General features: G+C 47.0%; 2 protein-coding genes across 3 annotated transcripts in view; one reads left to right on the top strand and one right to left on the bottom strand.

The window, feature by feature from the left end:
- Positions 1-14,528, top strand: part of LRRC41 (leucine rich repeat containing 41) — a 26,015-nt gene extending 11,487 nt beyond the window's left edge. Inside the window, exons 4-10 of the mRNA XM_003891811.4 lie at positions 6,117-7,254; positions 11,553-11,813; positions 12,368-12,532; positions 12,635-12,733; positions 13,307-13,429; positions 13,668-13,743; positions 13,840-14,528. Of these exons, the coding sequence (XP_003891860.1) occupies positions 6,117-7,254; positions 11,553-11,813; positions 12,368-12,532; positions 12,635-12,733; positions 13,307-13,429; positions 13,668-13,743; positions 13,840-14,059 (2,082 nt within the window). The 3' untranslated portion in view covers positions 14,060-14,528. The remainder of the gene's footprint in view (positions 1-6,116; positions 7,255-11,552; positions 11,814-12,367; positions 12,533-12,634; positions 12,734-13,306; positions 13,430-13,667; positions 13,744-13,839) is intronic.
- Positions 14,451-14,852, bottom strand: part of RAD54L (RAD54 like) — a 31,709-nt gene continuing 31,307 nt past the window's right edge. The window contains exon 18 of one of the 2 annotated variants that reach the window (XM_009207701.4): positions 14,451-14,852. In XM_009207701.4, coding sequence (XP_009205965.2) covers positions 14,642-14,852 — 211 coding nt within the window. In that variant the 3' untranslated portion in view covers positions 14,451-14,641. The other variant, XM_031668211.1, reaches the window with a different exon arrangement.

The raw sequence follows: 14,852 nt of genomic DNA, 5'->3' as shown, positions 1-14,852 counted from the left end.
ATAAAATATTAACACTATCTTCAGGACTTTGTATTAATTAAATTAAAAAAAAAATGCCAACATCATAACCAAATGTTAAAAGGTAAATACACTATGAAAGAACATTTGCAACAATATTTGCAAAACAAAGGGACACAAAATGGAAAAAGATAAATATCCCAGTAAAATGAGTAAGGATTTGGACACATCACGAAATATACAAAAATCCCCAGTAAAGTGAAAAATGTTAAGTCTCATGATAAAACTGAGAAAGTAAAATCTCACTGCTTAGTTTAGTAAAGTCTTGTTTTGATGTGGTTTTCATTGCAAAAGTAATGCCTAGGTTTGGCCATGGGTGGGTGAAATTTGCATTTTAATATGCTGTTGGTGGTAACAGAAATTGTTGTAACTTTCTTGGTAGGCAATCTGGTAATATTTGTTCAGACTTTAAAATATTTAGGCTGGCTGGGTATGGTGGCTCTTACCTGTAATTCCAGACTTTAGAACACCAAGGCAAGAAGATCACTTGAGCCCACGAATTCGAGACCAGTCTGGGCAACACAGGGAGACCCCATCCCTGCAATAATTTTTTTTTTTTTTTTTTTAAAGACAGAGTCTCTCTCTCTCCCCCAGGCTGGAGTGCAGTGGTATGATCTTGGCTCACTGCAACCTTTGCCTCACAGGTTCAAGTGATTCTCCTGCCTCAGCCTCCAAAGTAGCTGAGATTACAGGCGCCCATCACCAGGCCTGGCTACTTTTTGTATTTTTAGTAGAGACGAGGTTTCACCACATTGGCCGGGCTGGTCTCGAACTCCTGACCTCAAGTGATCCCCTGGCCTTGGCCTCCCAAAGTGCTGGGATTACAGGTATAAGCCACTGTGGCCAGCCTGCAATAATTTTTAAAAATTAGCTGGGTTTGTTGGCGTGTACCTCCCAGCTAACTGGGAAGCTGAGGAGCCCAGGAGGTTGAGGCTGCAGTGAACTATAATAGCACCACTGCACTCTAGCCTGGCTGACAGAGACCCTCTCCTCCCCAGAAAATTTATGCTGGGCATGATGGTGGCTTACACCTGTAATCCCAGCACTTTGGGAGGCCAAGACAGGTGGATCACCTGAGGTCAGGAGTTCAAGACCAGCCTGGCCAATATGGTAAAACCCCGTCTCTACTAAAAATACAAAACTTAGCCGGGCGTGGTGGCACATGCCTGTAGTCCCAGCTACTCAAGAGGCTGAGGCAGGAGAATCACTTGAGCCTGGGACGTGGAGGTTGCAGTGAGCCAAGATTGCACCATTGCACTCCAGCCTGGGCGACAGAAAAAGACTCCATCTCAAAAAAAAAAAAAACCTGCTGGAGCAACATAGTGAGACCTCATCTCTACAGAAAAAATTTAAAAATTAGCTGTGCATAGTGGCATGCGTCTATAGTCCCTGCTACTTGGGAGGCTGAGGCAGGAAAATTGCATGAGACCCGGAGTTCAAGGCTACAGTGAGCTATGATCTCACCACTGACTGTAGCCCTGGGTGATGGGGCAAGACCCTGTCTCTTAAAAAAAATAATTTGGCTAGAAGTTCTGCTTCTTAGAATTTATAGTATATAAAAATTGAGATACTCATGAAGATTTATTTCCAGATGTATATTACAGAACAGTTCAATATAAAAAAGCTAGAAACAGGGTCAGGCACCGTGGCTCACACCTGTAATCCCAGCACTTTGGGAGGCCAAGGCGGGAGATCACTTGAGGTCAGGAGTTCAAGACCAGCCTGGCCAGCATGGCGAAACCCCATCTCTACCAAAAATACAAAAATTAGCCAGGCATGGTGGCACATGCCTGTAATCCCAGCTTGGGAAGCTGAGGCAGAATAGCTTGAACCTGGGAGATGGAGGTTGCAGTGAGCCGAGATCATGCCACTGTACTCCAGCCTGGGCAACAGAACGAGAATGTCTAAAAAAAAAAAAAACCAAAACCTAGAAACAGGCCAGGCGTGGTGGCTTATGCCTGTAATCTCAACACTTTGGGAGGCCAAGGCAGGCAGATCAACTGAGCTCAGGAGTTTGAGACCAGCCTGGCCAACATGGCGAAACCCTGTCTACTAAAAAATACCAAAAAATTAGCTGGACATGGTGGTATGCACCTGTAGTCCCAGCTACTGGAAGGCTGAGGCATGAGAATTGCTTGAACCCGGGAGGCAGAGGTTGCAATGAGCTAATATCCCGCCACTGCACTCCAGCCCAGGTCAGGGCGACAGAAAAACTGTCTCAAAAAAAAAAAAAAAAAAAAACTAGAAACAATGGAAATATTCAATACAGCAAGTATTATTACATATGGTACACATTTTCAAAAGAAAATATTCTAAAAACATTTGAATACATGGTATGTTTTAAAAGGCCAGCATTTGAAACTGTTCAGAATTGTCTCAATGTTGTAAAAACAAATACATGTAGCTACTCTCATATACGTAAATACTCCAGAGTTAGTTTACACTTTTTTTGAGACAGTCTCACTCCAGTTGCCCAGGCTGGAGTACAGTGGCACGATCTTGGCTCACTGCAGCCTCAACCTCCCAGGCTCAGGCAATCCTCCCACCTCAGCCTCCCAAGCAGCTGGATTACAGGCGTGCACCACCATGCCCGGCTAAACTTTTCCTATTTTTAGTAGAGATAGGGTTTTGTCACGTTGCCCAGGCTGGTCTCAAACTCATGGACTCAAGCAATCTGCCTGCCTTGGCATCCCCAAGTGCTGGGATTACATGCATGAGTCACCATGCCTGGTCCATGATTTTTCATTTGCTTCTCTATCCACACACAATATTTCTGGTATCAGTAAAACAATGAACAACATATAGTTTGTGAATATTGTTAGCTCTAACAAGTTAGCACAAGATGTTTAGCCCCCCCTAGTTTGTACACACACTTCCTCTTCCCCTGCCAGCCCATTGAGGATGGGCCAAAGATTGTGTTGGGGCAAATGTCACTTCACTTCATTGATCATGCCTCATTTCCCTTACCCTCACAGAAAAGAAAGTACTAAATCACTTTGCATCGTGATAGCATACGAGTCCATAAAATGAGTGGTTTGGACTAGATCTCAAGCACCTCTCAGCTTCGAATTTTAGCATAGATTCTTCTTAAGAGTGGTGATGAAATAAAACTTCGTGATCTTCTGTCTGCTCGTACGTTAGTGAGAAAGAAGCCACTGAGAGCTGTCGTAACTTTACTCATTTAACTGTCACAAAAATGCTATGATGTCAGTACACAGTGATCTTCCACTTTATAGATGATGAAACTAAGGCAGAAAGAGGTGAAAGGACTTGCCTAAGTTACAGTTAGTGAATGGCGGACCCAGATTCAAGTTGAAGCAGCCTGCTTCTGGAGTGCATGTTCCTGATCACTGTGTCATGCTGCTCACTGCAGTTGTGTCTGGAGTGTTCCGAATATTCTGTCTCCCATTGGTTTCATCAACCATTAACATGTCTGACAAAGTCCAGTATTTACTTATCTAACATACATTTCCCCTGTGCCTCTTATAGCCAGAAACAGCCACAATATCTTGGCTCACCATCTTTGTGCATATTTTAGGCCAGATATTGTAATAACCATCTGACTAGCTCACTTGTAAAGCTGAAGCCTTGCTAAGGTTACCTGCAAGTGTTTTTCAATACTGGGTGTGGGCAGCAAATCTGTAGGAAAAGTGCTAGTGTGAGGTAGGACCAAAGGATACCTTCTTTGCCTTCACTCAAAGCTGAGCAGAGATTTGGTTGCCAGGTAGTTTTTCCTGCCCTCAGTGTCCTGCTGCTGATGAGCAAGGCCTTTCTGTGTTGCTGCTATGCAGTTATTTCAAGCAGGAAGTCATTCCTAATTATTACCACAGTAAGTGGAGTCTGGGGAAATAGCTAAGGCAACAGGAATGACACTTTTGCTTAAGGACAGCAGAGGCCTAGTTCCTTCCGAGAACCTCAAATAGGAACTGAGGGTCACTCCAGTATGGAGGAATGCATGGAGGCAGGGTAAGGACCAAAGAAATGTTTTAGTCTTGAGGAACCTCAGGCCCCCACAGCCTTGGCTTTAGTCTGAATGAGCACCATGCTTAACAGGCTCTGCCTCCATTTCTTTTTTTTTTTTTGAGACGGAGTCTCGCTCTGTCGCCCAGGCTGGAGTGCAGTGGCCCGATCTCAGCTCACTGCAAGCTCCGCCTCCCGGGTTTACGCCATTCCCCTGCCTCAGCCTCCCGAGTAGCTGGGACTACAGGCGCCCGCCACCTCGCCCGGCTAGTTTTTTGTATTTTTAGTAGAGACGGGGTTTCACCGTATTAGCCAGGATGGTCTCGATCTCCTGACCTCGTGATCCGCCCGTCTTGGCCTCCCAAAGTGCTGGGATTACAGGCTTGAGCCACCGCGCCCGGCCTCTGCCTCCATTTCATATCCCGTCCAGGTTAATAGCAGTGGCAGCAGCAGTAACATTTTTTATGTTTTACAGATTACAAAGTGCTTTAATTTGTACTACTACATTTTGATCTTCACAACAATCCTGTGAAGCAGGTTATCCACATTTTGCAGATGAGGGAAGAGGTTCAGAGAAATCCAGAGGATACTGAAAGAGCTGGGACCTAACTTTCTACTGCCCCCGAGATGACTTAGGGATCATCTTAAATTAGAAACTTTAGGGTCTGGTACCTGTCTTTGTCTCGGTGTGCCCTTCTGGATTAGGTAGCAGTAATTCCTAACCTCTGATGTACATCAGAATCATCTGGGATGGTTCAAACAATAAAAATATCTGGACCTTACCTCAGATGTAACACAGAATCACCAAGTCTGGGTGTCTGGTATGTGAATTTTGGGGAAGAAAAGCTCCAAGGGAATTCTGATGTGCACCAAAGGCTGAGAATCACTTGCATTCAGAGTTATATTAAACATATCAGAATAGTCTGATGAATCGCTTCTTGGCCTTTTGGCTAAGATCAAGTGCAGAATAGTCTGATGAAATTTCCTATCCATCAAAGCAAATAACTGTTGCCTTGGAAGAAATAAATCAAGATATGATTCCCGCTTTCTAAGAATTTCTAATGTGGCTGGGATAAGACATGTACACAGGCAAAGGGACTCAACACCATGAGACAACACACCAGCATCTTAGTCTTGAGTAGTCACAGTGTCAGAGGAGTCCCAACAAGAGACAGTCTCAAATGACATGTTTCTAAGTCCTTTCAGGAAGTCTAGTTCAGCATTTCTGGTAGATGTAGGAAAGGACATAGGCAGGTTTGGGTCCATGGGGTGACCAGTTTGGCTAGAGCAAAGCATTCTCATAAGCAAGATGTGGGAAATAAAGTTTCTCAGGCAGAGGGTGGAAGGGCAGTAGGTAGACATCGGGTGTTTTAATGCAGTATGATGTTATTAGTGTTTTACAGCACTACTTTGGGGACAGGGAGAGTAATCAGGAAGTTAGTGGTCAGGTGTGAAGTGATAAGGGGCCGGTGGTGATAAGAATTAAAAGTTGGGATAAGGGGCTGGGCGTGGTGGCTCATGCCTACAATCCCAGCACTTTGGGAGGCCAAGGTGGGCGGAACACTTGAGGTCTAGAGTTCAAGACCAGCCTGGCCAATATGGTGAAACCCCATCTCTACTAAAAAAAAATACAAAAATTAGCCGGATGTGGTGGGCGCCTGTAATCCCAGTTTCTCCAGAGGCTGAGGCACAAGAATCACTTGAACCTGGGAGGCAGAAGTTGCAGTGAGCTGAGATCATACCATTGCACTCCAGCCTGGGCTACAAAGTGAGATTCTATCTTTAAAAAAAAGAAAAAAAGAAAAAAAAATGGGGTAAGGTTCTAGAAACAAACATGGAAGAACTTACAGGGGTGTTTCAGTGGAGGCACTATAACAAAAGCATGGTCTTTGGAACCAGATTTCCTGGGTTCAAATAATCCAACCACTTACCTGTGTGACCACAGGTGATAACCTCTTTGTGCCTCAGTTTTACCTGTGAATTAGGGCTAATAATAATACATACCTCAGAGATGTGAAGATTAAATGAATTTGTAGAGTGTTGCCTGACTCAGTAAATAGTTTGCTATTGGAGGAGGAGGAAATTTGGACAGTTTCATGGATATATCATGGCTGTCTGGCATGTTTTCTTCTTTTCAGAGTGTGACATGCTGGCGAGCCAAGTTTATGGAGGCCTTTTTTTCCCATGTTCTACGTGGGACCATTGATGTGTCTTCTGACAGGCGTCTTTGTGATCAGCGATTCTCGCCTCTTCTGCACAGCTCCCGCCATGTCCGACAGCTCACCATCTGTAACATGCTGCAGGGTGCAACCGAGCTGGTGGCTGAGCCCAACCGCAGGGTTCTGGAGACCTTGGCCAGCTCCCTGCACACACTCAAGTTCCGCCACCTGCTGTTCTCTGATGTGGCTGCTCAGCAGTCACTTCGGCAGCTGTTGCATCAGCTCATTCACCATGGGGCTGTCAGTCAAGTGTCGCTATACTCCTGGCCTGTGCCTGAGTCAGCCCTTTTCATCCTTATTCTCACCATGAGTGCTGGCTTCTGGCAACCAGGGCCTGGTGGCCCACCCTGCCGCCTCTGTGGAGAGGCCTCCCGAGGCCGGGCCCCATCCCGAGATGAAGGGTCCCTCTTATTGGGCTCACGTCGGCCCCGCCGGGATGCTGCTGAGCGATGTGCTGCAGCCCTGATGGCGAGCCGGCGTAAGAGTGAAGCCAAGCAGATGCCCAGAGCTGCACCTGCCACTCGGGTAACACGCCGGAGCACACAGGAGAGCCTGACAGCAGGCGGAACAGACCTTAAGAGGGAGCTGCACCCCCCAGCCACCTCCCATGAGGCTCCTGGCACCAAGCGGCCACCTTCTGCTCTAGCAGCCACTTCCTCTGCCTCTTCTTCTACATCCTCATACAAACGGGCACCAGCTAGCTCAGCCCCACAGCCTAAGCCCCTAAAGCGTTTCAAGCGAGCTGCAGGGAAGAAGGGTGCTCGCACTCGTCAGGGGCCTGGTGCAGAGTCTGAAGACCTGTATGACTTTGTTTTTATTGTGGCTGGCGAGAAGGAGGATGGTGAAGAGATGGAGATTGGGGAAGTGGCTTGTGGAGCTTTGGATGGATCAGATCCCAGCTGCCTGGGGCTTCCAGCACTGGAAGCTTCACAAAGATTCCGCAGCATCTCCACCTTGGAGCTATTCACAGTTCCACTCTCCACAGAGGCAGCCCTGACACTATGCCACCTGCTGAGCTCCTGGGTGTCACTGGAGAGCCTCACACTCTCCTACAATGGTGAGCACCCTGGAGTGGCAGGGATTGGGCTTGGATTGCCTAGCAAGCACTAGCTGTGTGCCTAATTCTGGGGAGGTGGGAGGGGCAAATTGGGGGTATGATCAGGAGGTTAGAGAGGAAGACTTGTATGCCTCACAGCAGGGGAGACTATCAGTGCTAGAAGAGAGGAACATAAAGTCTATACAGTTGATTAGTTGTTGAAAGCAGGGGTTCCTGAGGGGCAATGAGACAAGCCAGCTGGAATCTGAAGAATGAATACATTTTAGATATGCAAGGCAATCCAAGGGCAGGTGGGAGCAGTATAGTATATGCATGCCCAGGCAGGGCTACAGTTTGACCTCACCAGTCATATTAGAGCAGCTGTCCAGACAAGGTGTGGTACACAATTTCTTATCAGACCAACAACCTGCAAAGCAATCCTCAGTCCTCATTTCCCTCCTGCTTGTGCCCAGCTAGCTAAACCTCAACTCTGGCTAAATCCAGCAATCTGCCTAGGTTGCTGAGCACTGCTAGAGAAAAATCATACAACTGTGCAAATCAGTGCTACTATACACTCATGATCATTAACCTCATATGAACCTTCACTGTGCTTGCAACATCAGCTCCCATTCCTACCACTTCCAAACCCTCCTTTTCCCTTCTCAGGGATGACCTCACCTACTTCACCAAGAAAATAGAAGCCATCACACATGAGTTTCTTCAGCTTGCTAAACAGCCTATAAACTCTCCATCTGCACTCATCCTTCTCCACCAGAATGGAAGAGACCACCATCCTTTCTAAGGCTAATTCTCCCACCTGTGCTCTAGATGCATAGAGCTTCACAATGAAGTATATAAAAATTATCAGTTTGAGAAACAAGCATCCTACCTTCTTAGGTAAGCTTGTTTCTCAAACTAATTTTTATATACTGCTTAGTATGTGTCTGGCATATTTTAAGTATTCTTGATAATTTGATCTAACAATTTAATCTTTACAACACTATGAGAGCAAGTGACTTCCTCAGGATAACCTAGCAATTATAGAGCTAGGATTCAAACCCAGGCAACCAGACTGCAGATCCATGCTTTCAAACAACTATTTATACTATCTTTCTCCTTTCCACTGTCTCTCTCCTACCAGCATCTTAACAGGTCTCCACCAAAAACTGCCATCACCACCTCCGTCTATGCCATATTAATAAACTGTTAACTATTATCTCCTATTCTTCACAACCTTAGTTATCTGTACTGTTTCCACTTCTCTTACCCACAGCCCCTTCCAGCCTCTTATGCCCCTACCACTGCACTGGCAAGGACTTATGTCTCCAAGGTCCTCCTTGTTACTAGATTCAATGTATACTTTTCAGTAACTCTTCTTGGCAGGATTTATTGCTATTAATCTTCTTTTTTTTTTTTTTCACTATCTTAAAAAATGTTTTCTTGGCCGGGCACAGTGGCTCATGCCTGTAATCCCAGCACTTTGGGAGGTCAAGGTAGGTGGATCACGAGGTCAGGAGTTCAAGACCAGCCTGACCAAGATGGTGAAACCCCGTCTCTACTAAAAATACAAAAATTAGCCAGGCGTGGTGGCGGGTGCCTGTAATCCCAGCTACTCAGGAGGCTGAGGTTGCAGTGACTGGAGATCGTGCCACTGTACTTTAACCTGGGCAACAGAACGAGACTCCATCTCAAAAAAAAAGTTTTCTCCTCTCTGCTTATTCAGAATTCCTCAGAGCTTTCCCACTTTATGCACCCTTCTTGGACAATTTCATCCATTCCTGTGGTTTCAAAGGCCAACTATGCTAAAGATTCCCCATTATGTGACATTACCCCAGATCTTTCTCTTGACCTTCCAGACCCATTTATCCAGCTAATAGACATGACCACTTCATAACCCACAACATGCCCCCCCAACTCATTACATCTAACTTGAATGCACCTTCACACTATACCGATCCTTCTGTTCTCAATGACATTAGTTTACTCACTTGCCCAAAGAAACCTGTATTGTCTTACTCCACACATTTGCTCATGAGGTCCTATCTTTCCGTTTTCCTTTTTGAGACAGTCTTGCTGTCACCCAGGCTGGAGTGCAGTGGTGCAATCTCAGCTCACTGGCACCTCTACCTTCTGGGTTCCAGTGATTCTCGTGCCTCAACCTCCCATAATAACCTGGAATTACAGGCATGTACCACCACACTGGGCTAGTTTTTATATTTTTAGTAAGGACAGGGTTTCCCCAGCCAGGCTGGTCTTGAACTCCTGGCCTCAAGTGATCCACCAACCTCAGCCTCCTTCACTGCTGAGATTATAGTCATGAGCCACTACGCCCAGCCCTATCTTTACAATTTGTTAAATACATTTATTTATCTCCACATCCTTAATTCAAGCTACCATTATTCCCTACCTGAACTAATTTCAGCAGTTCCTCCGGACTCCTTACTCATACCATACAAATCCATTATCCGCACTGCAGCCCAAGCATCCTTTGAAAAATGCAGTCTTGATTCTTTCAAAAATCAGTCAAAAATGACCCTGTCATTCATTCATGCAAACAGCTTTCAATGGCCTCCCCTCACCATATTGCTTAATTTTACTTAGGGGTCATTCATGTTCTCACTCTTGGTTACCTCTATGGTTGTATCTTTTTTTTTTTTTGACATGGAGTCTCACTCTTGTCACTCAGGCTGGAATGCAATGGTGCAATCTTGGCTCACTGCAACCTCCACCTCTCAGGTCCAAGCAATTCTACTGCCTCAGTAGCTAGGATTATAGGCACACGCCACTATACCCAGCTAATTTTTGTATTTTTAGTAGAGACAGGGTTTTACCATGTTGGCCAGACTGGTCTTGGGCTCCTGACCTCAGGTGATCTGCCTACCTCAGCCTCCCAAAGTGCTGGTATTATATAGGTGTGAGCCACCACACCTGGCCTATAGTTGTATCTTGAATGCTTCCCCCCTTCACAGTCTCACACCAGCCATTATGAAACTTTTTTGTTCTCCTTCAGGACTCTACATATGCCAAGTTGCCTCTGCCACAATCATTCTTCCTAAATTTTAGCCTGTCTCCTTTATGTTTTTTAGGACTTAGCTGGAGTGCCTTTACTGATGTAAGCTGGACTAGGTACCCATCCTTTGTAATTCCATAGTACTTTATTCCCCCCGTTTCCTTCACATTATCAAGCTATGTAAGAAAAAAAAAGCAATGTTCTGCTCACTAGTGTCTAGCAAAAAACTTGATATTTAGTAGGCCCTGGGTAGTTTAGTTGAATGAATGAATGAATGAATGAACAGGAGCCTGCATAGTCCAAGGAATTATTTGCCTGTGGCATTAAGCAACTAACCTTCCTGGATCCTAGTCCATCCTGTGGGATTTGGTTATTTTTTTTCTGCCCCATTCCCACCCACTGATTCTTCTAAAGTATTCCCCATTGGGTCACTGTCACTCTCCATAGTTTTTAGGTGCTCCCTATTGCCTATGAGATTAAACCATCCCTTTGCCTTTCCATAATGTGGCCTTCAAAGCCCTGCCCTCTAGAGCTGTTTCCTGAGCCTCATGTAGCCAAACAAACAAGGGTCCCATTCATGCCTTGCACTCTCCGAGCTGTGATTTTTTTTTTTTTTTTTTGAGACAGAGTCTTGCTCTGTCACCCAGGCTGGAGTGCAGTGGTATGATCTCGGCTCACTGCAACCTCCATCTCCCAGGTTCAAGTGATTCTCCTGCCTCAGCCTCCCCAGTAGCTGGGACTACAGGCATGTGCCACCAAGCCCAGCTAATTTCTGTATTTTCGGTAGAGACAGGGTTTCACCATGTTGGCCAGGCTGGTCTGGAACTCTTGGCCTCAAGTGATCTGCCCACCTTGGCCTCCCGAAGTGTTGGGATTACAGGCGTGAGCCACTGCTCCCAACTAACTGGGATTCTTGACTATGTCTTCTCCCTCTGTCTAAAACTTCCTTCAAGGCCGGTTTCTTCAGAAAACTACTCAGAACCCAGAAATCCAGAGACCTGCTACTGTCTGGGCCTGTCATTCAGCTAGTAGCCACATGCTGCTTCACCATATCGTATCTTCTAAATTTTGTGACTCTGCCCTGACTGATGCTTCTTATGGGCATAGCCCAAAACAGCAGACCTCAGTATGCTGGTTACCTAAGGAAAAAGCAAGACATGGATGAGTAGTTAAGACAAATGGGTTTAAATAAGCTGAGCCAAAACCCAAGAGATTTGCTAGTAACCAAAAGTATTTGGAGTTGTATTTGAATATATTACCCCTGCTGACACTCCCACATGGTTCTGACTTAATCTTTTTCTTGCCATAGGCCTGGGCTCTAACATCTTCCGCCTGCTAGACAGCCTGCGGGCCCTGTCAGGCCAGGCTGGATGTCGCCTCCGTGCCCTGCATCTCAGTGACCTGTTCTCACCACTGCCCATCCTGGAGCTGACACGTGCTATCGTGCGAGCACTGCCACTGCTACGGGTCCTCTCTATTCGTGTTGACCACCCAAGCCAGCGGGACAACCCTGGTGTGCCAGGGAATGCAGGACCCCCTAGCCTCATAATAGGCGATGAGGAGATACCAGGTGAAGCACTGTGTGTTTGTGTGTGTGCATGCACGTGTATCCCCACACAAACGTGCAGATGCATTCGTATGAGGAAAGGGGAAGGACCTCCTCTATCAGTCATTCCTGGCTTATCTGGAACCTGTTCCCCTTTAGAGCTTGCCACTAAGATACTCTTGAGCTAGACAGGGCCTAAACCACCATAAGACCTGCAGAGAGTGACCAAGGCAGCTTGGTCTCCAGAAAAGGAAAAGAACTGACCTTTAGACTGGATTAGTTCCCCTGCTGTATGTTCCCTTAGTTCTTGTATGTCTCCTATCCCACCACTCTGTGTACTTTATTTGCTTGTCTGAGTAGCCTGTCTTCCTGGTCTAAAAGTTCTACCAGGGCAAGGATTAAATCTCTTATTTAGTGCTCAATATCCAGAATCTAGCACAGTGCTGACATATGGTAGGCATTCAACAAGTGAATGAATAAATAATTTTTTAGATGAATCCCTTAAGAACAGGATGGGACCTACTATGGGAGTGAGGTAGAGATGGCCAGCTGGAATCTTCTTTCCCCACCATATCCAGAAAACTGCCTGGAGCAGTTGGAGATGGGATTTCCACGGGGAGCCCAGCCAGCCCCACTGCTGTGCTCCGTTCTGAAGGCGTCGGGTTCTCTGCAGCAGCTGTCCCTGGATAGTGCCACCTTTGCCTCTCCCCAGGATTTTGGGCTTGTTTTGCAAACACTCAAAGGTAGGACCCAGCCAGAATGGTGAAGGGAGAGTAGGTGGGGACCTAGCACTGTTCTCTAGGAAAGCTAAGGTCTATGGTCCATGATCTCTGCCTCCTATCCAGAGTACAACTTAGCCCTGAAAAGACTGAGCTTCCATGACATGAATCTGGCTGACTGTCAGAGCGAGGTGCTCTTTTTGCTACAGAATCTGACTCTGCAAGGTAAGTCCCTCATTCAGAACCTGGACATTTCCTGGGTCTTCACTGTGGTTCTGCCATTATCTGAGTGAGCAAACCACTGTTCCTTTCTGGGCCTTGTGTCCTCAACTATAAAATGGATATAGAACCTGCATGACTTTCCTTCTAAAAGCCCCAACCTCAATTCCTCCTCTGCTAAACATGAAAAATTACTCTTTTAGAGTGCCTCACCCAGAAGTTGCTCTTACCTTTCAGAGGTGGACAAAATGGTGGTGGTGGGGCAAAATGTACTGTGCCAGGCTCCCTTCATAGACTTTTCTCTGATCCCCAACCCCGCATAGAGGGTGGTCAGTGATAGGGAAAGAAGAAAGTGAATGGAGAATTGTCCATGCAGAGAACCTCCTAATAGTGAACATTTAGGTTCAGTCTTTGGTTTGGATTCTGATTTAGTTCCAGCCTTGCATGGAGTCTAGAAAAATTCCTTCCTCTTTTTGGGCCTATACAATGTTAATACCCCTTGCTAGGGCCAACTGGGGTAGCGGGGGCGGCACCAGTCCTAATACAGCCATCAGAATTTACTATAATTTTTCTTGACAGAGATTACCTTCTCCTTCTGCCGTCTGTTTGAGAAGCGCCCAGCCCAATTTCTGCCTGAGATGGTTGCTGCTATGAAGGGCAACTCCACACTGAAGGGCCTCCGGCTGCCAGGGAACCGCCTGGGTGGGGGCCAGACCCTGGGGAGGCAGAGGGGAAAGGAGCTAGGCCTTTGACCTAAAAACTCACTGGATAAAGGCAAAGACCTCTCCATTGGGAACGTGGGAGTTGGAATACAGATATTTCTGTGCTGGGGCTTCAGGAACCAGCAGGGCTGGGCTTCTCCCCAGCCAGAGTTGGGTTGGGATACCCTTGTTCCCTGTTCTTGGGTGGAGGTGACAGGCACTTCTCCCCTTCTCTCCAGGGAATGCTGGCCTGCTGGCCTTGGCAGATGTTTTCTCAGAGGATTCATCCTCCTCTCTCTGTCAGCTGGACATCAGGTACATGAGGGGAGGGGCAAGACAAGGGATGGGGCTACAGAGATATAGACCAGAATTTGCTGCTTCCCGGATATCTAATCCATCTCACCCTACCAGTTCCAACTGCATCAAGCCAGATGGGCTTCTGGAGTTCGCCAAGCGGCTGGAGCGCTGGGGCCGTGGAGCCTTTGGTCACCTGCGCCTCTTCCAAAACTGGCTGGACCAGGATGCAGTCACAGCCAGGGAAGCCATCCGGCGACTCCGGGCTACCTGCCATGTGGTTAGCGACTCATGGGACTCATCCCAGGCCTTCGCAGATTATGTTAGCACCATGTGATGGGGCCCGTACCTCACAGTCTCATGCTCGGTACCATCAGCTTGCAGGGGCTGAAGCATGGGCTGCCCAGAACCCCAACCACCAGTTCTATCTTTCTCTTTCTGTCACCTTTTGTCTCTTTTTTCCTTCTTCCCTTGCACTGAGGTCCTGGAGGCCTTGATGAGGCCCAGCAAAGAGGCATTCTTACAGCTGGGTTTAGTGTCTTTGGGCCCCTTACTCAGTATGCTGGGAACCCTGGGCTAGGAGGTTACAGTGGCCATCATCATTGCTGAAGAGACGCCCTCCCCTGCCCCTGGGTTCCTGCCTTCCCTCCTCAAGCAGGCACCCAGGCTTTAGAGAAGTATAGGGGGCTTCTTCCCTGCTGGGCTTACCACACTGCTCTCAGGCCTCAAACCCTTTCATACCTTTATTCTTTTTTTTAACCAAAAAAGTTTTTCTTATAAAATAAATTTTGGGCAAACATCATGCAGCCCTTCTTGATGATTTTCTCCCAGAGAACAAAATTCAACAGGGCCCTGTGGGGCAAGGAACCCCTTTTCCCTATCTCCTTCCTCTAAGAGCTACACCCAGACCAGCTGGTTATCAGCGGAGGCCCCGCTGCTCCTCATGAGAACGTTGGTGGAAGACGAAGGTGATGGCAGTGGAGGCAGCATCCCAGGCAGCCTGGAGTACCTCATCCTGGAGCCCCCGCTTATCAGTGCAGTGGTTCCACTGAGCCAGGTCTGAAGTGCAGTCAGAACCATCAGGGGGTGGCCGGATCTGACGGCTGTTGACACAGCGTCGGCAGTGCAAC

Source organism: Papio anubis, chromosome 1, assembly GCF_008728515.1.
Source record: "Papio anubis isolate 15944 chromosome 1, Panubis1.0, whole genome shotgun sequence".
Taxonomy (NCBI): domain Eukaryota; kingdom Metazoa; phylum Chordata; class Mammalia; order Primates; family Cercopithecidae; genus Papio; species Papio anubis.
Note: the sequence above shows the minus strand (reverse complement) of the source record. Positions and strands in the feature narration are given on the sequence as shown.